Source organism: Haliotis rubra, unplaced genomic scaffold, assembly GCF_003918875.1.
Source record: "Haliotis rubra isolate DU_JTF1 unplaced genomic scaffold, ASM391887v1 Scf127, whole genome shotgun sequence".
NCBI lineage: Eukaryota > Metazoa > Mollusca > Gastropoda > Lepetellida > Haliotidae > Haliotis > Haliotis rubra.
Genome location: NW_025765192.1, coordinates 1227501 through 1250734, shown reverse-complemented (window position 1 = coordinate 1250734; position 23234 = coordinate 1227501). Strand labels below are relative to the sequence as shown.

General features: G+C 40.6%; 1 protein-coding gene across 1 annotated transcript in view; it reads right to left on the bottom strand.

Moving 5' to 3' along the window:
* LOC124266662 (advillin-like) overlaps window positions 1-21130 on the bottom strand; it is a 100831-nt gene extending 79701 nt beyond the window's left edge. The window contains exons 1-2 of the mRNA XM_046701463.1: window positions 20859-21130; window positions 5692-5766 (exon numbers count right to left, since the gene is read on the bottom strand). Coding sequence (XP_046557419.1) covers window positions 5692-5766; window positions 20859-20927 — 144 coding nt within the window. The 5' untranslated portion in view covers window positions 20928-21130. The remainder of the gene's footprint in view (window positions 1-5691; window positions 5767-20858) is intronic.
* Between the last annotated feature and the right edge of the window lie 2104 nt (window positions 21131-23234).

Sequence of the window (23234 nt, the reverse complement as noted above, 5' to 3'; positions counted from 1 at the left end):
ATTTTTCTCTCCACGGCCATTAGCACAGTCATCTGAATTCGTTAATATCCAAAACCATGGACAGTGAGTATATCATTTCAAACAAATCATGAAGGAATATATTGTTTCATTTATGATATCTGAAAACATGTTTCGCTTTAAAGAATCCTTTGTTCGTTCTCAAGGTTAAACATACATAATAAATTTGTATCTATACAGTGCACATGCTTTCATTGGTGTGTAATATATTCGTTCAGAACACTATCAGTGTAACTTGCCTCCCCTATCTAATATCAACTTTGTATCTATACATCACAGATACATCCAGCGTGTGTGTAACAAGTTCCTTTAAAACATTACCATTACAAGTTGCAGATACGACAGTAATCAGCTATCATCTCAAGATCATACTTTCATCTTTCATTGTAGATACCAGTGGAGGGTGATAGAAGCATTTCATGCACGCTTCGTGCCGTTTGCGCATGATTTATGTTCTGTTTTGATAGTTTCTTTGGTCAAGACCTTATCATCTTTAATGATTGATATGTCAGCTGTGTAAAGGTATCGCGAAGAGGCCGTTTCCATAACCATAAGACATTTCTGCTGGAAGGATTACAATAAAATCATATTATATGAATACTGTTTAGAAACAATATTTTATTAAATACATCGATTCGTGCAATATGAGTAATGTATATGTAAAAGCTATTTACTTCTGACACAGGTATCATTAACATACTGTCAGCAAATGACTGACAGTGTCAAGGTTCATGGTTTAATTAGTGTGTGTACATATCACTGGCTCATGTTGGTTACGGCCCTGATGACACGTTGAGAATGGATTCAGGAAGCGGCTAGTTAGGATGGCAATGATGTTAGGGTGTGATGTTTACAGGCGGAAAGTTCACAATTCTTGAAGGCTGACGTTTCCCTGGACGTTGAAGATATATATGGTCCCATTTGTTATATATTCAGTATGGCCCGCCGCCATATAGCTGGAATATTGCTGAGTGCGGCGTAAAACTAAACTCACTCACTCACTCATATTCAGTATGGCTCATCTGCATCACATCATTGTTTATACACTTAGAAATGTTTTTGTCATATTTCTCCGATATATCTTTGCCAGATATAGTTTTAACGCATCTTCGCAACTGACGTTAGAATCACTTTACAACTGTACTGTTTATAATGGTTAAGACCACTATGCTCAACGAAGAGTTTTTGCTAGTAGATTTTTACGATACGAGAGCGTATCTAACATTATGCTGTACTCAAGTGTTATTGCAGAGTGTCTGTTTCCCTCGTATATCAGAACATTATGTGAAGCCAGTTTTACAGATATACAGTCAAGCTTCTCACCAAACCTGCTCCTTTCAAGCCGGGAAAGCAAGTCTCAGGTCAGCGTGACATTGTGCACATACTTCCAGCCTGTGTCCACAACCGGGAAGGAAAGCTTATGTTATTTATTCTTTGATATTGATATCTCCTGCAGTTGAATACAAAACTGTCCTAAACAAGCAGTTCCCGTGAGAAAATACAACACAGTCAATTTACACTGTTCATCCCAACTTGAGCGCTCAATCTTCATCACTGTCTTCTGTGGATCTTCTTTCAAGTAACCACGCCCGTTGTTTTTACGCTTCATCCAGTACTCCTCCATATTTCGCTGCCTCGTGGTTCTGTTATGTTTAGAATGGGAAATGTGACACCAAATTGGCGTCATTTGGCGTCTACTGGACAGAGAGAAATACATACAGGAAATAAACATGGGCAAAAGCGGATAATGATTGGAAAATGGTTGCTAGGTTAGTACATTTCTTGCAGTTGGTGCGACATTCGTGGAAGCAGATAAAACAATGTAACTCAACCTGGTGGGGCTGCTGAGATTGGGCTTTTACGACTGTACTCCAAATATTACATGTTACATGTTTTGCATGTTCTCACAAGGGTATACAAGCCTCCTTTGAGAAGATGGGGATATTATTAACTATTGTATGTCGTCGACATAGGGTGCACTTGTAGACATTCATCAACGGTGTGTTGCTGTCTGCCATTGCTGGCCTGGTAACCTGATGAGATGACCTTGAAACGTGTCAAGGGTACCGGCGGAAACTGAACGTTGACTAAAACAATCGCTGACAAATACGACCGTGTTATTGCATTGTCGAGAGTAACTGGCTGTCTTCCACGTCTACCACCATAAATAGTTAAACAGCTGTCAGTTCCCTACTTTCAGTTTTTTTCACAGTATACCATTAATGACAGTAGAAGAAGATCAGTTTGTGTCTAGAATGCTGGCCGCCCCTAGATCTCTTGGTGACTATTTATTCTGTGGTATGTACAGACTTTCTTTCATGGGTTCCAGTATGTCAGTTTTCAGTATTTCAGAAAACTCCACACCCACTACCTACTACACAAATACCGGAAGGTAAGGATACAGTTTGCATCAATGGCCTGCAAGATATAAACTATTTAACAGAGGTTTACCAACAGAGGACTAGCAACAGATGTAGAATGAAAGTAATGCCCCATCAACAGATAGGGTATGAAGTCGTAGCAGATAATGTCGTGAAACAATGGCCTACTAACATGTAGAGTATGAAACGAGCACACCTATCAGCAGATACATTATGATACCTGGCCCACCATCGTATGTAGTGTGGTGTAGTGTAGTGTAGTGTAGTGTAGTGTAGTGTAGTGTAGTGTAGTGTAGTGTAGTGTAGTGTAGTGTAGTGTAGTGTAGTGTAGTGTAGTGTAGTGTAGTGTAGTGTAGTGTAGTGTAGTGTAGTGTAGTGTGTCTTGTGTTGTGTCGTGTGTTTTGTGTCGCGTGTCTTGTGTCGTGTGTTTTGTGTCGTGCTGTGCGGTGGTGTGTTGTGTGTCTTGTGTTGTGTGTCTGGTGTGGTGTGGTGTGTCTTGTGTTGTGTTTCTTGTGTTATGTGTTATGTGTGTTGTGTCTGGTGTGGTGTGGTGTGTCTTGTGTTGTGTGTCTTGTGTCTTGTGTTGTGTGTCTTGTGTTGTGTGTCTTGTGTCGTGTGTCGTGTGTCTTGTGTCGTGTGTCTTGTGTCGTGTGTTTTGTGTGGTGCGGTGCGGTGGTGTGTTGTGTGTGTGTGTTGTGTGTCTTGTGTTGTGGTGTGTGCGTGGCGTGGCGTGGCGTGGCGTGGCGTGGCGTGGCGTGGCGTGGCGTGGCGTGTCTTTTGTTTTGTCTTTGTGTGTGTGTGTGTGCGTGCGTGCGCGTGTGTGTGTATGAAATTTATCAACCAAAAGAGCTTGTGTTCTTGTAAGATACACTTGATTAGTGATATTGCTGCCCCTAGTCAGCGTAATGCCAGCTATTTCACGGCGGCCTATCAATGAATCTACATGGTCAATGGAAACCAATGACTGGAAGCACATGTAATGGTCCATGCCACAAGTTACGACCAGCAATGATCAAAGGTTGCTGGAACGACAAGCTTTGTATATCGGAGTCCAATTTCACCCCTGATTGACCTTTGATTAATATCATGAAGAGTTAGTTATTTTGTGGAGTAATTTATGCACAAATATTTTGTTCCGTTCATAAATTAATGTTTATGTAGAGAACACGTTTTGATTGAGTGTAAATCTTGAAAATAGTTTACCATAAGTGTATGTATATCTCATCATAAGATACATTGAAAGTATTGGGGCGGCGAGGTAGCTTAGTAGTAAAAGCGTTCGGTCATGCTGAAGACCCGGGTTTGATTCCCCACATGGGCACAATATGTGAAGCCCATTTCTGGTGTCGCCCGCCGTGATAATGCTGAAACACTGCTAACAGCGGCGTAAAACCATACTCACTCACTCATTGAATGTATTTGTGTTATTGGTAAAGGCATTGCATTTAGATAACCAGTAATAGATACATTTCAGGTGTATCTTGTATATCGTTCATGATTGCATGCATCGTGTGTACAGTGTATAATGTTTTCATGTGATACATCATGGATGTACATGCTCTTGTACTATACATTGTATGTATATATTCTATCACGGTGTATATGTGGCCTCCCGGTTTGAACTAATCTGTATCTACGTATGCTTGTCGAGACGACAAACAGGATCAGGAGGTCAGATTCGTTGTCTTGGTGAACGTATGTCATAGTATCCTAGTTGCTTAGAGCGATGCTCATGATGTCGGCCATTGTATTGTCTAGTCCAGATTTGCTACAGTTATCCGTCTTATAGCGGGGATATTGTTGAGTACGGCGTTAAACAACATATGATGCTTTATGCAAATTCTGTCATGAAAAATTCTGTAACTCCAAGCGATCAATAGATGATACACGCTCATTTACATACTACTATTATAAAATCTGCATTGTGGAAATAAAGTGTATCATCATGTAACATATGTTATATTTGGGATTACATTTTCTTAGAAAAGTTCCACGGAAGCCGCGATGGCTGGGCGGGTTAGGAGGCTGACTTTGTGTACTGGCGATTAAGTGCCTGATTCTGAGTGGGACTCAACCCAATAAAAGTACTAGAATCTGTACTTTACTAAGAAAGTGTAATCCTAAAATATAACATATGTTACATTTGAGCACTTTCTAAATGGCACTGTGTATTTATATATCATGATACTTTTAGATTAAGTTTTGTTGACTTTATCTAAATTGACTCCTTTGTTGAAAATAATTAATGCAAAACAGATCCTAGGCCATCTGTGTAAATGGAATACAGCCACAACTACACATGCACAATGACTGTAGTGTAGTTCCCAGCAGTAACAATGCATGGTTCGTTTCATGTGAATATCCAAACTGACATTAAGAGTAATTGTTTCCTGCTACCAAGCCACCGCTATTCCAGCTATTTAATGCCGGCCTGTAATTAATCGTTTCTGGGGAAGTTAAAGTGAGTGAGTGAGTATGGTTTTACGCCGCTTTTTAGCAATATTCCAGCAATATCACGGCGGGGGACACCAGAAATGGGCTTCACATATTGTACCCATGTGGGGAATCGAACCCGGGTCTTCGGCGTGACGAGCGAACGCTTTAACCACTAGGCTACCCCACCGCCCCTTGGGGACGTTAAAACAGTGATAGACTGCATCAGAAATGATCTACACCGAAGGTTAAGATGACCCAATGAACAAATTCTGCCTCTATATTTGGATCCAGTTTTACTCCTCAAACCACTTTGAGCGATATTCTGGGCACCAATACGTTGTATTTTCGGATACCACGGGTACTGAAACACGTATTTCGTTCCGGCCATAAACATTTCAGTTACACATGATTTCTTATGTGGATTGTTTACAGGGCATAGCCACACGAGAGGAATACTCCTGTGCAGCGTTAGGTCACCATGAAACATTAAATATGTTGGTTCATTGTGGGGGCGGACATGCTAACCCTTCTCACTAACATCTGTGTCATCGCTGATATTCGGTGGTTAACTGAAAGAACCTTCACCACTTTACGCCCAGAAGAATACTGTTTCACATACAGTAAAATTCTGAGGGTTGGTGTTCTATTTTTAGATGAGAATCCCTACTACAAATACATTTTGTACACAACAAACGACCCGAAAGTCCCACTACAAAATAAAGTAATCAACAAAGACAGACTGAAGCAAACAATCGAGAGGATTAATCAGAAACATAACTGCCTTATTTCTTTGACTTCACCAAGACTTTCTTCTCTACTGGACATCCTTGGTGAAGAGGAAGCCAAGAATACTTACACTTAAAACAATGTACGAGTCTCCAGTGTAGAAGGATCCATATGTTGAAAGGTCCTGTGGTACCACCTTCAGTTTCTGAAATGAATGAAGACATGTTTAAGCATGCAGTCGTAATGTAATATACGGCCTATAGTTGTGTGTGAGGGATATACCACAGGACACAAACTACGGGCGTTGTTTACTATGGTGGAAGAAAGACATACTGCATGATCTACTTGATCACCGGTGGGTTCAAACCAAAACACTTTAAAGATGACACTTGTGAGTTGGTGCCTAAACACCTTGATGATACAAGCCCATAAACCCAAAAGAAATTAAGGGTCATGTTGACCATTTTCGTTACCCTTGATCCTGTGGCATTCGCCATATGACACTTGCACGCATTCAAAACGTTTTAGATATTTTCCAATTTGACACGCATTAGTGACAAAAACAATCCTATGTTGACTTCTACCATATGTCCTTGTTATTTTGGAGATGAATATTTGAATTGCCTTTGCATGTGTTTGTTGACAGATGGGGTAGTGTTCGCTCACCTGATAATAGGAACACCTGATAGCATCAGTATTTGGCAGTGATTCATAAACACATGCTTCTGATGTTGTCAGAAATGTACACTTGACTCTTTCAGTAAACATATTGCATGACTGTAGAGATAATTTTATCGTTGTGTTGAGTGTTATGTCCAGGTATTGACCGAAAATACCCCGTGTTAGTAGATTAGCAATTAATTTCAGCCAGAGAAAAAGAAGAAAAAGTGTATGAATGTTTTTTGTTGTTGTTTTCATTTCAAATTCGTTGAAGGCAAACGAAGAGGTTAAGTTCCTCGAACCACCTCTTATGACCAGCCTTAATTATTAATAAGTGAGTGAGTGAATGAGTTTAGTTTTACGCCGCAATCATCAATATTCCAGCTATATGGAAATAATCGAGTCTGGATCAGACAATCCGATGATCAACAGCATGAGCATCGATCTACGAAATTGGGATACGATGACATGTGTCAACCAAGTCAGCGAGCCTGACAACCCGATCCCGTTAGTCGCCTCTTACGACAAGCATGGGTTACTGACGATCAATTTCAACACGGATTTTCACGGGTTTAATAATTAATAAACTTACAACAAACATATGTAATTGACATGGGATAACGATAAGCTGTCATTTCAGAACCTGGCACAACTCATCTCAACAGGAGAACTTGATATACATCCTGATAGAGTGTGTCATGGAGACCCATAAGCAGAGCAATCAGAAAGTCAATGTCACTGAGCATCACGTGATCACAGCACGTGCCAAACTGATTATGAAGCTGAATACCACAAAGAGGTAATTTGCCACAAGTGATGCCTACCGTTTCCAGATTGACAGATTATACCAGTTGTTACTTCAAGCTGCGGTAGTACTTAGTGAAACGTTGGTATTGGTTTCCACTGTCAATGCATTACTATTGTGGAAGTGTTCTACTCCAAGGAAATGTGCCTCGTGTAATTTATATTATATACACAACTATTGTTCATAAAGTCTGGGTTACAAGTAACAAGTATATTGAGTTGTGGTTTAATTTAGTTTTTTGCAGTTATCACTGAAACGGTGCGTGGATAATGCTTTTGTGACCTCCTAAAAACAAAAAAATATAAGACACTTGCAACAGATTACAGAACTGCCAGCAAGGTAACATAAGCCATCAAAGCAAAGATAAGACATCATACATGCGTGCAAATTGCTTGCACTCACAATTGTAGGTTTTGGGACTTTATAGCGCATTTATATTCTCTTTGGGTTTCAATAGCATTTGTATGTAATGGAAGTTTTATTTTCATTATATGGAATATAGAGACAACTAAGTAGAGTATTGCCGGCAGATTTCTATACTCATGCCAATAATGGTTGTCACCCACTTCAATTTTTTAATTGGAGAAGGGGTGTGGGGTGGGGTGTGAGGTGTGGGTGGGGTTGGGATGGGGAGGGGGTGACAACCATTATTGGCATGAGTATATATACCGTCTCTTTCGTACAGTATTGTTTGTAGGAAAGTACTTTCTCTTGTCTCTTTAACCCATCTGAGATGCTTATGCTTATTTTGAGTTAAACTTTACAAATTCTACAAACGGGTCAATCTTCAAACATTTCGGGAAATTATACAATTATACAAGAACCACCGTTTCAGTGCAACTGCGATACGGTTTGGAAATATTTATTTTATTTTATTATACTGCTGTTTTAGGGTTTCTGATTGTACATACACTCCCCCCTACCCCCTACCCCGTTTATTCGTGCGTTAAGAGGCGATTAAATAGATCGACTGGTCATCTCCAGGAGTTGCCGACCGCGTGTCACCTTCCTTAATCGTTGTACATAGTACCAAGCACTGGTATGTCTGGTCCAGACTTGCTTATATACAGGCCACTATGGTATAACCGGCATCTTGCTGAGTACGGCGTTAATACCGACAGTCGTGATGGAAATCGGGTTGTTACTGAGGGTGACTGATTGTGTGTAAGGGAATAGGGTGGTCGTTGTACATAGTATCAAGCACTGGTATGTCTGGTCCAGACTTGCTTATATACAGGCCACTATGGTATAACCGGCATCTTGCTGAGTACGGCGTTAATACCGACAGTCGTGATGGAAATCGGGTTGTTACTGAGGGTGACTGATTGTGTGTAAGGGAATAGGGTGGTCGTTGTACACAGTGCCAGCTACTACGTCAACGTGTCCATATTCGATCGATGCTCATGGTTTCGATCACTGGATTATTTCCAGGCCGTCATTTCGATAGGTTATTGCTTAGTGTGTTGTAGAAGCTTGATTACAGGTAACAGCTGAGGGAGAGGACTACATATATCTGAGTATCATATTTCACAGAAACATTCTCAATAATGTCCAGTTTCCGACAGGGCAATATTGTGTGGAATACCGCCAATGCATGTTTTGGCATTGAAATGGGTACCGAAAAAATGAACAACACCAGGATATGGGTTCTGGTCAGTTCATAATGGATCTTCTTGGAACGTCTCCAACCCCTACCAGACTGCCCATCATACGCTAATTTCCAGCATTCCACAATTATCTTAACAAAATATCTGTTTGTATACACTAATCAATAGTAACAGTCTGAAACAAGCATTGAACGTTTGGTCGATCTCCTGGCTGTGTCATACCGACATATGATAACAGATTGTGTTGTTTTCCTGACGCTGGAAATTAATGGAATCAAACACGGGCCAGATGGCTCCGCGTCAGTTACACATACGCACGCACGCACGCAGCCAAAGTCGATAAATGCAATAATATTGATAACTCCATTTCACCACCCCTCACCCATGGTCCCTAATATGGTGATCTACCTTCAGTTGTTGGCAATCTATAGCCTGTTTCTACATTGTCTAGTCATTTCTAGTTAAAATGTTTTAGATCTCATTACTAGTTTTAAATGGATATGGGGCGGTGGGGTAGCCTATTGGTCAAAGCGTTGGCTCGTCACGCCGAAGACCCGGGTTCGAATCCCCACACGGGTACAATGTGTGAAGCCCATTTCTGGTGTCCCCCGCCGTGATGTTGCTGGAATATTGCTAAAAGCGGCGTAAAACCAAACTCAGTCAGTCAGTCAGTCAGTTAAATGGATATCTGTGATACACTATGAGTTTTACTGTTCTTCGTCAACAGGCATTTATTTTCTAAATTTATTGATCTATAATGTATTAATTTTCTCGTCACGATATGGCTGAAATATTGCCGATGTGACGATAAATATTAACTCACTCAGTCACTCACCTCACCTCACCTCACCTCACCTCATCTCACCTCACCACACCTCACCTCAATACATAGGTACAGAGAACATGACGACTCGACAACCTTGTGCTAATTTAATATGCTCGTCTAGTGATTCTTACAATGTGTGTGAATCTAAGTCACAATATCTCTGCAATAAGGGCTATTATTGTCATTGAGGCTGACGTCCATTTCATAAAGTCGGTACACAAGGAAACCGAGTAGGGCTTCCCTATTAGCACTTCTATCTCTTCCCCTTCTCTTCTTAAGTTGTACAATGTGTGAAGCCCATATCTGGTGTCCCCCGCCGTGATGTTGCTGGAATATTGCTAAAAGCGGCGTAAAACCAAACTCAGTCAGTCAGTCAGTCTTAAGTTAATTGAGGATTATAGGAATACATACAACTTAACGATAGTCGATATTATCAGGGGCGGTTGGGTGGCTTCGTGGTTAAAGCTTTCGCTCGTCACGTCGAAGACCCGGTTACGATGCCCCACGTGGGTACACAGTGTGAAGCCCATTTCTGGTGCCCCGTGATACTGCTGGAATTTGCTAAATCGGCGTAAAAGCCAACTCACTCACTCACTCACGCAATATTATCACTACTGTTGTCTGGAACGTCATTTACGTAACCTGACATTCATTGTACATAATGTCATTACCCAGTGGCGCGATCTTCTTATGTGTCGGTCCTTGAATAACACAGTGACATACTTCGGTGACACCGACTCTCAAGGTTAGGAGCACACTTACAAAAATACGAAGAACGCTGCAGCATAGGTGATTGCACACATGCATCACTGCTAGACACAACACTTATTGCTACTGTTTCCATCGTCGTCACTACCACGATCAAAAGACCCACACAAAACTAACCCGGTAACTCATCCAGCGTGTGCAGTGGTATCGTTGTTGCTGCACATTCATGGAGATCACCAGCTGTCGTACATAGACGCCGAGTGAATCATAGACAGTCCTGGTGGCTTGGTCTTGTCTATATCCTGTTTCACCATGTCAGTAGCACTGCACTAGTGTTATACTGAATATGCACGCTGGTGATAGATTGCATGTCAATTTCCTCTGACTGGGACATGTGATTATACTGACAAAGCTTTTACATATTAATATGAAATATCTGCTAAAAGCAGTGTCGATTGTACGATTCCGACTCTTATCATGAATGCGCATCTGCGAATCAGCATTTTCTGTGTCTCTGTTAGGAATATTGCTCAAAGAATGCAAATACCAGCATGACTGCCACTTTACATTTTAAGATTCCTACAGAAAACGCATTGTAGTGCGGTGTCGGGTACTACCGAATATAGTTAATTTCCGTATATTTTCCCAAAATTGATGTTCGTGACAGCGTTTTCTATGAGCAAAGCTTGAGAACGAAACTTCCTCGCCCAGCAAAACTGCCTTTTAACTTTAAAAATAAAAACGAAACACGACGAAAAGTTAAACAAGAGAAAGACCATGCAAGGAGAATCACATATTTCACGTAATGCACGCAATTTACATATGGGAGATGAGAGATGATTTAGTAATCTTTTAAACCCAAATATAAACATGAATCCTGAAAAAGCTTGCATCGGCATCAGTATTTGTTTTTACTGTGAATGTTAATAAATTAACTCCAATGTATGTTTGTATCTTTCGAACAATTGACAAATTTTGTCGATCGATCGTTCGTAATGCAATAAAGTAAATCATGAAATCGTATCTATCACTAACTTTTATTCTGGCAAGAATAAACTTTTCCTGTCTTTTTCAATACAATGTTTAATGTTTAATTTCAGAAAGTAATGAGGAAGTGTTTGAAGCTTTTGACTCAGGCTTTGATTAGCATTCGATGTGTAAGGTATCAGAGTGTAAGTTATCTTGTTTCCTTACTGGGAATTTTGGGCCATATATTGTGTTAGTTTACATCCGTGGTATAATTTAATTACTGGTATATTGACGTCCATTCGATCTTTTCAAATACTTCCTGAAATTGTTATCATATTCAAAGGCATTGCCGCCATACACGTGGCAAACACTGGGCTATCGATCCAGTAACACTCTTCCTCATAACTGAAAAACATGCAAATGTCAGTAACAGAAGAGTTTAATAACTTCCTGTACACGTTGAAAATAAACGACAGTCCGGGAGTGGCTTCGATCACTTTTTGCACATCGTATGTGCGGCATAAACCGACCCGACAGTTCGGAATAGCCCGCCAACGGTAGATAATGCAAAGTAACCTGTCTAGTCAAATATTTATCGGTTACAGATTTACTGGATAGGATTTACTAGTCTGTATGTGTGAATATGATTCACATTAGACGGTTTTTTTTGGTATTACTTAAGGTTTCATATAGTGGAACACTACAGGAATTAGGTGGGATATGATGTCACATTAGACGGTTCTCTGTTGGTATTACTTAAGGTTTCATATAGTGGATCACTACAGGAATTAGGTGGGATATGATGTCACATTAGACGGTTCTCTGTTGGTATTACTTAAGGTTTCATATAGTGGAACACTACAGGAATTAGGTGGGATATGATGTCACATTGGACGGTTCTCTGTTGGTATTACTTAAGGTTTCATATAGTGGAACACTACAGGAATTAGGTGGGATATGATGTCAGCTGTTCGGTAATACCCGACACCACTCTACTGAAATATTTGTGACTATTGAATTTGACATTATATTGTGTAAATGTCCAAGTTTCTAGCATGCCAGGGATTTGAAAGAAACAAGGACATATGTTGTTACTTTCTGGTGCCAACATTGCCGGTGTATGCAAATGATATGTTGGCACAGTATATAAGCACTCAGGTTAGGTAGGTTAATGTGTCTTGATAGAATTCCTAATTCATATATCCTATCTCACCACAATCTGTTGCAGAATGTATTGAGCATATTGACTGCTGGTATAAAGTATCACCTCCACGCCGATAGGTAGTAAATGGAGGTTGTGTCAACACACCGTTATCTGAGGAGCAACGATGTCAGCAGAACTAGTATCTGGATGCCGTAAATATTCTGACAGTGAATTTAGTTTTACGCCGCACTCAGCAATATTCCAGCTATATGGCGGTGGCCTGTATATAATCGAGTCTGGATCAGACAATCAAGTGATCAACAGCATGAGCATCGATCTACACAATTGGGATACGATGGCATGTGTCTATCAAGTCAGCGAGCCTGACCACCCGATCCCGTTAGTCACCTCTTACGACAAGCATGGCTTACTGAAGACCAATTCTAACCCTGATTTTCACGGGTTAATTTTCTGGCAAGTACTGCCAGGGTTTAGGGTTGGATGTTCTACATCAATATCAACAAGTTCGTTGGTGTTTACTTCTGATCAAACCTTCAACGAAAATATTTTTTTGCGATTTTACATTTTCTGACTTCATTAGAATATCAACACTAGATCATCGATTTTCATTAGTTTTAAAAAATAATTCATACTTTAAAAAATCAGACCAATTTATGCTAATGTCTGTTTGCAAATAAAACATTTGCGATGCTACTGGACATGTATTATGTATAGGAAACACATGTCAACATAAATACATGATTGAAACATCAACTCCAGGGATACAGCAGTTTTATATATATCCACTGAGAAAAAAAGGAAAATAGTGATGAAACATGTATGAACTGATCCATGTATGAACTGATCACTAGATATCAGTGATAACGCCAGGTGTAAGAGAAAGGGAACACACTCACACAAGTTTCATTAAAATAAAGGTGACAATAGGTACGTATGAGACCTCCGTGTGTAGAGCATAGCATGAGATGGTAAGAAAAGCGAGGTGTCACATACTCTCCCAAAAAAGAAACGAATAGGTGTATTTTGACGAATTTAATCTGCTAACTTTATAGTGAGATAACCAAATGAAATGCAATTCTGGATCAGTTGCAGCCAAATTTCACAGTATAATGATCAAATGTCTGTTGACATGTATAGCGTATACGAAGTTTTAGTATGTGAAGGCGTCCGTTCCGAGTTGGGAGTTGTCTTCAATCTCTGTTGTGACCACCATGAGCCCCCAATACTGATCTGCATCGTCTTGACATGGACTGAATAAGTCTTCGAATTCAACCTTGTGGAATTTTATTACATTCCTCTTGAAATGTTGACAGTGGGCGCCTGTTGAATTTCACCTACCCGTCGGTCGAGGTCATCCTACAAATACTCGGTGGAGTTGAGGTCGGGCGATTTTGAAGGCCATTGTAATAGTCTCATTCTGGAGATACTGAATGATGGCACGGGCTGTGTGCGCCAGGCATTATCTTACTGGAACAACAAATTCTTTCGCTCAATGATTGGAACTATGTGAATCCTTAAGATGTCATCTCTCTACCGAATAGCAGTTACATTGTCCTAAAGGCGCACAAAGTTAGATTTCTGCGCGACGGATATGGCTTCCAAAATCATGACACTTCCACCACCATCTCGGACAACATGGGAGACACAATTCTGGGCAAAATGTTCTTTTCGATGTCGATAGACGCGTACTCTTCTGCCGTGGCATTGGCGCAGAAAGCGTGATTGGAACCATGCACGACGCCAGTTTTGTATAATCCAGAATCGAACGTTATTGCACCACTGAACCAGTCGACGTCGATGTTGTCGTCGCAGCACAAGGCAAAAATGGAGTGTTCTGGCTCCAAGTCCAGCTTTACGTATACGATTACGAATGGTTTGCGCAGTTGCAGTTGCTGTGACAGTTCATTTCCGAAATGGAGCACCCGGATGTACCTATCCTGCGCTACTGTTGTAATCCGAGGTCCCCTGCCTCCAGACGTCAAATGGCAATGTTTTAATTTACAGAAATGAGTATAACGATATTTTTCTTTTAGCGCAAAACAGCGTTATATAGGCAATGTCCTTGCTCACGATTCTTCAGAACTGCACATGCATATTGCGAACCACATTTTCTCCATGACATTTTCATACAAGTGACTTTTTCGAACGTAAACATGCATTAAAGTTTCCGAAGATGCGTTTCATTCACACAAGCATTCGTTCCATGTACAGAAACCAGCATTATAATGGGGCAATTATAATAACCAAACACTAAGTTTGAAAAATATTGGAATTTTCATATATCTATATCACCTTTGCGTTTCTTTTTCGAGAGACTATATCAAGAAATTACTCTGAAGAAGTATCACTAATCTTCTTCAAAGAACTAAAAATAAAATCTATTTTTCACAATATTTGTACTCAGTGTGTTGGTGTTTAGTCACATGGCATGGCATTTTGGAATTTAACATGTCTCAAGATTTCCAGGACGATACTGACATAAATTGCAACAACAGTAAACTGTTCACAGGCAAACTATCAACAAATTACACTGAAGTATTTCAACAAGGTTATGAGTAATGTTGCAACGACTTCACAGGGAAACCATCAGCATTTTAAACCAATAACCATGATCTTAAACTTATCCCCGTCATATAAACCTCGCCAACTGATGCCTCTCCGTCGGCAGCCTCCTCGTAATATATGAACACTGTCGGGTTTACGAGTTTTTGTCAGAATGTATTAGGTGACCGCTGATCTGTTTCTTCTCATGCAGCACCGACAACGACAGTATGACGGCCTCCCCGACAGCCATGATGCAACTTCAGGCACATCACCGACACCGGTGAGACTCATGCAGATTCTCATACTTTCCCATGAATTATTTCCCTATAAATGTCATGACGCTCTTTACAAAATCTAAATTCGGCTTGGCTTTAAATTTAAAAAAAATCCTTAAAAACCGCGAAAGAAGCATGCTATATATTCTAAGCTGTGCTATTCTTAAAACTCAAAATGCTAGAAAAGTGCAAGAGCGAATTAAAGTTATATATTCTCTAAAACATAGTTTCTGTCTAACATAGATATCAATTAAACAAGGCAGTAATAGTTAAGAACGTATTGAATATTGATAAAAATTGTTCCCAATATCGAAATCAATACTTTTATTGTTTGTGATGCTGCAGCTATATCGTAGAACACAAATGGAAGCGCGAGATGTGCGACATCCTTCCTCGACACCCAAAGCACGTACTGCTGTTGCTTTCTGTAAATCATTGAAGCAGGGCTGTCACCATCATTTATAGTTATGGAAACATGTGATCACACTCTGCTTTTTGCGAGTCCTATTGATTGAGATCGTTGTGACAACAACCTATATATTGATACAACGATATCCACATGGTATTGGGAAATACACTAATTTGGTCCTTTTCTTTTTATTCGGAAGCTGGCCCCTACCTACTCAATATGATGTACAGGAAACAATGGTAACTCAACGTGACCGCTTGTTTCATTCGTTATAACCGTAGTTCTTTGTAAACAGTTCGACGATAAAATGGTTCGACGTATTCGTCAGTTCGTTATAAACATAGTTTATGTACGTGATATGAAGCAGATGTGTGTGTCCCAGTGGAGGGGAGTTGTTTGTATTTTGTCTCACTGTCGCTTACAACATCTATGTGTGATACATCAATAAGTTATACATTGATGGAACGTTGATTCACCTTTCTCTTTAAGTTGACGTTATGTAATTTATTTATACATTGCAACATCTACAGTAAATGGCAACAGGTAAGGATCACTTATTGTCGTGGTGCTCAAACTGTTGGCTTCACAGCACTGTTTCATAGTTGTTTTACGCCGCACTCAGCAATATTAAAGCTATATTGCGGCGGTCTGTAAGTAATCGTTTCTGGACCAGACAATCAAGTGATAATTAACATGAGCATCTATCTACGCAATTGGGATACGATGACATGTGTCAACCAATTCAGCGAGCCTGACCACCCGATCCCGTTAGTCGCCCATTACGACCAACATGGGTTACTGAAGATCAATAATTATTCTAACCGGATCTTCACGGGTACAGGCTTCATCACAAAGATCACAGTGTCATTCTTGACAAAGTGACGACAAAGTGACGACAAAGTGACGACAAAGAGCGTGGAAGGAATCCATGGGTAATATGGCAAATTATTTAGATTTAGAACATATTGATGTAGAAAAAGAAGCCATGACGTATTGTTCCAAATACGTATTACTTCTGGTACCATCCCCTTTATTGGCACCGTTATGTTGACATGAACCGTTACACGTAACCTCCAAAATAACCTTTAGTTATTATTTTGAAAATTCGTATCTCCTATAGAACAATTAATACATTGTTTCTTCTTACATTGTAACTTCCCTATCAATAATCAGAAATATGTTTGTCGCATTATCGGACACATGTTATGTAAATAGTGTTATTAAACAATAAACCATTTTGCTGGGCCACATCACCTCAGATGACCATTGTGTATCTGAGATAAGGACAATACCACAATGATGTACATACGGCTGGTAGTATTACCAGCATGTAAAGTTCTTTAGTTTGGTGCTGAGGAGGCCACAGACTATAATATACCTTCTAGTGGTACGTTGAGAGTGGTACATTCCGCAGCATACTACTTCACATGCATATTATTGTACGGGTGAGTGAATGAGTGAGTGAGTGAGAATGGTTTTCGATGCTTTTAGCAACATTCCAGCAATATCACGACGGGACACCAGAAATGGGCTTCACACATTGCATCCATGTGGGCAATCGAACCCAGGTCTTCGGCGTGACGAGCGAACACATTAACCACTAGGCTACCCCAACGCCCCTATCATTGTACGAAGATATACTTGTACAGGGGCGGTGGGGTAGCCTAGTGGTTAAAGCGTTGGCTCGTCACGCCGAAGTCCCGGGTTCGATTCCCCACATGGGCACAATGTGTGAAGCCCATTTCTGGTGTCCCCCGCCGTGATATTGCTGGAATATTGCTAAAAGCGGCGTAAAACTAAACTCAGTCAGTCAGTCAGATAAACTTGTACAGTTTATGTAACAATTAAGCAAGTCAAGTAGTGACAACGTTGAAAAACTGAACTGACATAGGATGTACATTATCCTTAATGTTTCAGTCAATGGGCATACCTCGTCAGAAAGTGATATTCAGGGCAGGAGTTAAACACGGATGAATATTCATAACCTGGTTGTACAGCTACATCTCTTTAATCCATGGCCAGAACACACATGTCTGTAGTCAGGTGGGGCGTGGTGGGCGAACGGGGTAAGGCGCCAGCCTGGCTAGTGATCCAGCGAGTTTGAGCTGCCGGAATCGAGCCTACCTGTGACCAGGTGACCAAAAACTTTGAGTCAACTTTGTGTGCAGACTCTTTCAGTGTTGTTACAACCCCTAATGTACAGTACACAACCATGTGCGCTTAAAAGAACCCACGAATCCGTTGGTATATGACCACCTAGTTGCGGTTACAGCAGCGTGCAGTCAACTTGGACAAAGTAATGTGACAATGTGTCCCAGTCCATCCAGCTGTGAATGGGTACCTCGTAAGGATGGGAAGGCCGCAATAGTTGTACAATCCCCAGGGAGCTGAGATTGATAGTAAGATTGACATCCAATGATCGAGGGAAAACATACTAGCGCCTTGAGCATGCACTAGTGCGTGGAAATGTGCGCTATATAAATATCCAATAATAATAAATAATAGTCAAAGCCCTTAAAATGTGGTTCCGCCAATGTAATATGCAAGTTATGACTATGCCTGCTTTGAATATACAGGTATGAATGTTGGAGACCTTAGATAACCTAGAGAATAGATAATTAACAGAAGTAACGTTTGGTTAACTTATTTCGCGGTTGCTTAAGTGTTTAATAGGTCGCCTGCTGACAGGGCAATTTAAGCTGACCTGCCCTCCGTGTGTGTGAGAGAGTCTGGCGATTAAGTATAAATAACATTTCTGTTTTAGTATTGATATGATATATATATTTAAATTCTGTTAGTTTTTGAGTTTTGGTTATATTCCTATAGTTTCGTGTGTTTCTGTCTATATACTTTCGTGTAGCTTACAGTTTTTGTCAGAAATAGAGTTCGAATGACCTTTGCTATTGCATCTCTTCACTAAATTTGACATACAAATCTACTGGGTTTGATGTATTTTGCTTTACATACGTGACCCGTGTCTAGTGATAGAGCCAATTACCTTCCACCTAGAAGCCTACTGAACTATACACGTATTGTCATGAGAATTGCCTATTCCACACCTGCTGTCTTTATCAGTTCCCATTATCTCTGAGTCTAGTCACGGGACAGCCAACAGCATTTCCCTTGTTCCCTCCGAAATCTTGAAAATGTAAAAGTAAATTTATCTCATACAATATCATCCCAGTTGGCTGACTTTAACAAGGCACAGTCCAGGGGAGGAGGGAGATACCGTATTTCGTTCCAAGATCCCAAGACGGCCCACAGGTTCCTTGCAACCATCACTAAGCTAAATGAAGATGACATGTTTCAGGATCACCTCCTGTATGTAGGTAAGGACATGCCTGAACAATGATCAAACACAAAAATAGCAATTCTTCAGAACGACAGGCGGCCAACTATTGATCAACATGTCCGTTGTGAGTGGAGTCGTCAGTTGGGATAGTTGAACTTGAAAATGTTTCAAAGAAGACTTATCCAGCAGAGATGCCCGAAACACTTCAGAGAGGGAAGTGTTAAGGCAACAAACTATTGCTAATATGATGACTAAGATGGCTACTGTCTCTCCTTCACGTACTTGAGAAAACAGTTAAGAAATATTAATCCCAGCGAGACACATGCCCCTAATCACCTTGAGATGGACGTGTTTAAATGCGTCGACAGTGATGTGAAGGCGTAGAGAGAGGCAGTTTAGGAAGTTGTATGGAAGATGTAAAGGGTGGAGGTAAGAGTGTGTGAGGTTCTTGAAAGGCATTTTATGGATGACATTGATGACAACTTCTTTTATAACTTCTATCCATAAAAGATTGTCACGTAATTTGCGTGTGTGTGTGTGTACGTATGAGCGCATTTGTACGTGTGCGTGCGTGAACGTGTGTGTAACGTGTGTGTGATTGCTATTCCAAATTGAAATTGACAAAGTGGTGCGAGGAATCACCCATGTGAAGTAAATGGTAGTCAAAATGGAACTAATATGTTGTAATAGATTTGTATCGATTGACTGCATGTTGATATACAAACATACAGCACATCCTCGGTACATTCTGTGTTTAAACGAGATAAAAATCCGTGCTTCACAGATGTTCGCCACACGCTTCGGAGGGCTCTCGCGACTTGAACACGTCACGACACCTTTGCATGGCAGCCGAAACCTTGATCTATACCTCCTCAACCACCACGTTGATGTGTCCGTCGTCAATGTACGAAAAACAAGTCGACCATTAACGTCAACATCGGCCGTGATTTTGTTCAGTTCTACGGTCCATCTTCAGACCAAGCATAAGGTGAACGTGGTATATGTTGACAAGCGAAGTTTTGCATGCCATCTGACCCATGTACGAGTTTCATCCCGGCAAGCCATATCAAAAATGTTATTTCCTGTCAAAAGGAGCTGTAGATTTTTATCAGCCGTTATTAAATTGCATGAATCAATACAATTGTATATTTCTATCAATATAACTTGGTATAGAATTCACGACACAAGCTGGTGTGTCTGTATACACAAAACATGAACGAGATGTGAATGATATTGTTCAACACAGGTTATTCGATTTCATTTTCAATAATACGCAGTTTTGTGCAATGTAAGCATTTTTTAGAAGTTAGTTTCATTGCACAATATATGCAAATGTGGACGTGATTGCTAATGCATATTTGATTGAAAATTACCGAACATTTCTGTTAACCAGAACATGTTGGTGTAAGACTGCCCTACCACTACCGCCATGCTGCAATGGGGAGTTTGGTTAATGCATGGTTCTCATGTAGATAATGCTTTAACAGGTTAACATATGTTATAGCGTGTTAATACGTGGAAGGAAACAATAACAGCTAAATTGTTTCCTTCGTAAGGTTGTATTTACCGTGTGCCTTCATTTAATCATAGATTCGCCAAATATCATATTTCCTGGAAACATCAGTAGCTATATTGATGTATGAGACAAATGTGAGAATGATTCACATATGTGTATTGATTCATATAGGCTGCTGAATAGCCCTAGCCAACTAAGATCAGCACGTGTATATATTGTCTGGTGAATCACTAACATACTTTTGGGATACATTTAAAGATCATCGGATCGGATCCTTGAAGCTTAAAACATTATTCCTGACATATGACGTTACTGGCACCATCTCCATTGTATACATCATCATATACGCCATGCCAGGTGCTCGTCTGATAACGTGATTCAACTGTAAATATGGCATCAGGTAATCTGTATCGATTTTTTCAGCCTCATCCGGATTATCCGGGTGTTCTTAATCCATCACCACACTGTATGAATTACGCATGCACCATGATCACAAATGAAAATACGGAATAAATGCCCACCTCAATCCTCCATATTTCTAACCCAGGGGTTTGGCCAGCTTTTGCAAATGCCTCGTCATACGCTGCCATGTTGTTTTGAAATCGACACACATGTATATCCAGTCACCTGGTGTCCCTGTCTATCAAACTGTAATGAACATGACATGTACTTGTTCTGTTCTGTCAGTGTAACCTGTTTTCCTTCGGCAATGATAACTCGATGACACAGATGAACAGTCACAAAATTTGAATATTCATCGTAATGAGCACGTGTTGCCTCAACTACTGGCTAGTTTATTTCATGATGAGTAACCTGATCGCATGTACTGTCTCATTTAAATACGTGACTATCACGTTACTGGCAGTATGTGTAGAAGTGACTATGTCAGTCGGATGTCCTCTATGTAGCACACTGTCACAGTCTCCCAAGAGAAAACGTATTGGTAGATGTGAACATAAGTGGTATGACGGCTTTGCGGTACTTCTTGTTTACTTTTTACAACTTAAACTTAAACGTTTTATTTGAATTCGTGGAAATCATTATTGTTTTAAGAAAGCCATGCTCATGACCTGTGGAAATCATTATTGTTTTAAGAAAGCCATGCTCATGACCTGGGGAAATCATTAGTATTTTCTGAAAGCCTTCCTCGTGCCCTGTGTAAATCATTATTATTTTCTGAAAGCCTTCCTTGTGCCCTGAGAGGCGGTGGGGTAGCCTAGTGGTTAAAGCGTTGGCTCGTCACGCCGAAGACCCGGGTTCGAATCCCCACATGTGTGCAATTTGTGAAGCCCATTTCTGGTGTCCCCCACCGTGATATTGCTGGAATACTGCTAAAAGCGGCGTAAAACCAAATTCATTCAGTCAGTCAGTTCTCGTGACCTGTGGAAATCATTAGTATTTTCAGAAAGCTGTCCTCGTGACCTGTGGAAATCATTAGTATTTTCAGAAAGCTGTCCTCGTGACCTGTGGAAATCATTAGTATTTTCAGAAAGCTGTCCTCGTGACCTGTGGAAATCATTAGTATTTTCAGAAAGCTGTCCTCGTGACCTGTGGAAATCATTAGTATTTTCAGAAAGCCTTCTTCATGACCTGTGGAAATCATGAGTATTTTCAGAAAACCTTGTTTATTGGCTACAAGAACACCCATTTCGTGGTAATCTGAAAACGATCCGTCTTTAACATCAGCCTTGATCTGGATGTGCTGGTGTGTCCCTGCGTCGATCTCACCATACTGAGGGGTCGAGCTTTGTCCAATTGCTACTGTTATCGTGTGATGTGGCTGGGATATTGTAGGACAATGGTTAAAGTCAGTTAGTTTAACACCGCTTTCACCAGTTTTCTAGTTTTATCACGGCGTTACAAATACATGTAGGACAACAGCCCGAAGTAATGCATGTCTCAGGAGTTTACCACTCTCGTGAAGCACGAACTTGGTGCTGACACACCCTGAAACGTAACAGGGACGAACCAGGATTCGAACCCACAATCAGAGGATTCAGACGTGCCCTGGTAGCACCGGTAGGGCAATGTGGCGGGGCTGAGATATTGTAGGCAATTGTAGTGAGATGTTGTAGGACAACATGGCGGGGCTGATATATTTAATGGCATTGTAGTGAGAGTGAGATGTTGTAGGACAATATGGCGGGGCTGATATATTTAATGGCATTGTAGTGAGAGTGAGATGTTGATGCACAATGTGGCGGGACTGATATATTTAATGGCATTGTAGTGAGAGTGAGATGTTGTTGGACAATATGGCGGGGCTGATATATTTAACGGCATTGTAGTGAGAGTGAGATGTTGATGGACAATATGGCGGGGCTGATATATTTAAGGACACTGAGGTAAGAGTGAGAAGTTGTTGGACAATATTGCGGGGCTAATATATTTAATGGCATTGTAGTGAGAGTGAGATGTTGTTGGACAATATGGCGGGGCTGATATATTTAAGGACACTGAGGTAAGAGTGAGAAGTTGTTGGACAATATTGCGGGGCTGATATATTTAATGGCATTGTAGTGAGAGTGAGATGTTGTTGGACAATATTGCGGGGCTGATATATTTAAGGACACTGAGGTAAGAGTGAGAAGTTGTTGGACAATATTGCGGGGCTGATATATTTAATGGCATTGTAGTGAGAGTGAGATGTTGATTGACAATATGGCGGGGCTGATATATTTAAGGACACTGAGGTAAGAGTGAGAAGTTGTTGGACAATATTGCGGGGCTGATATATTTAATGGCATTGTAGTGAGAGTGAGATGTTGTTGGACAATATTGCGGGGCTGATATATTTAATGGCATTGTAGTGAGAGTGAGATGTTGATGGACAATATGGCGGGGCTGATATATTTAAGGACACTGAGGTAAGAGTGAGAAGTTGTTGGACAATATTG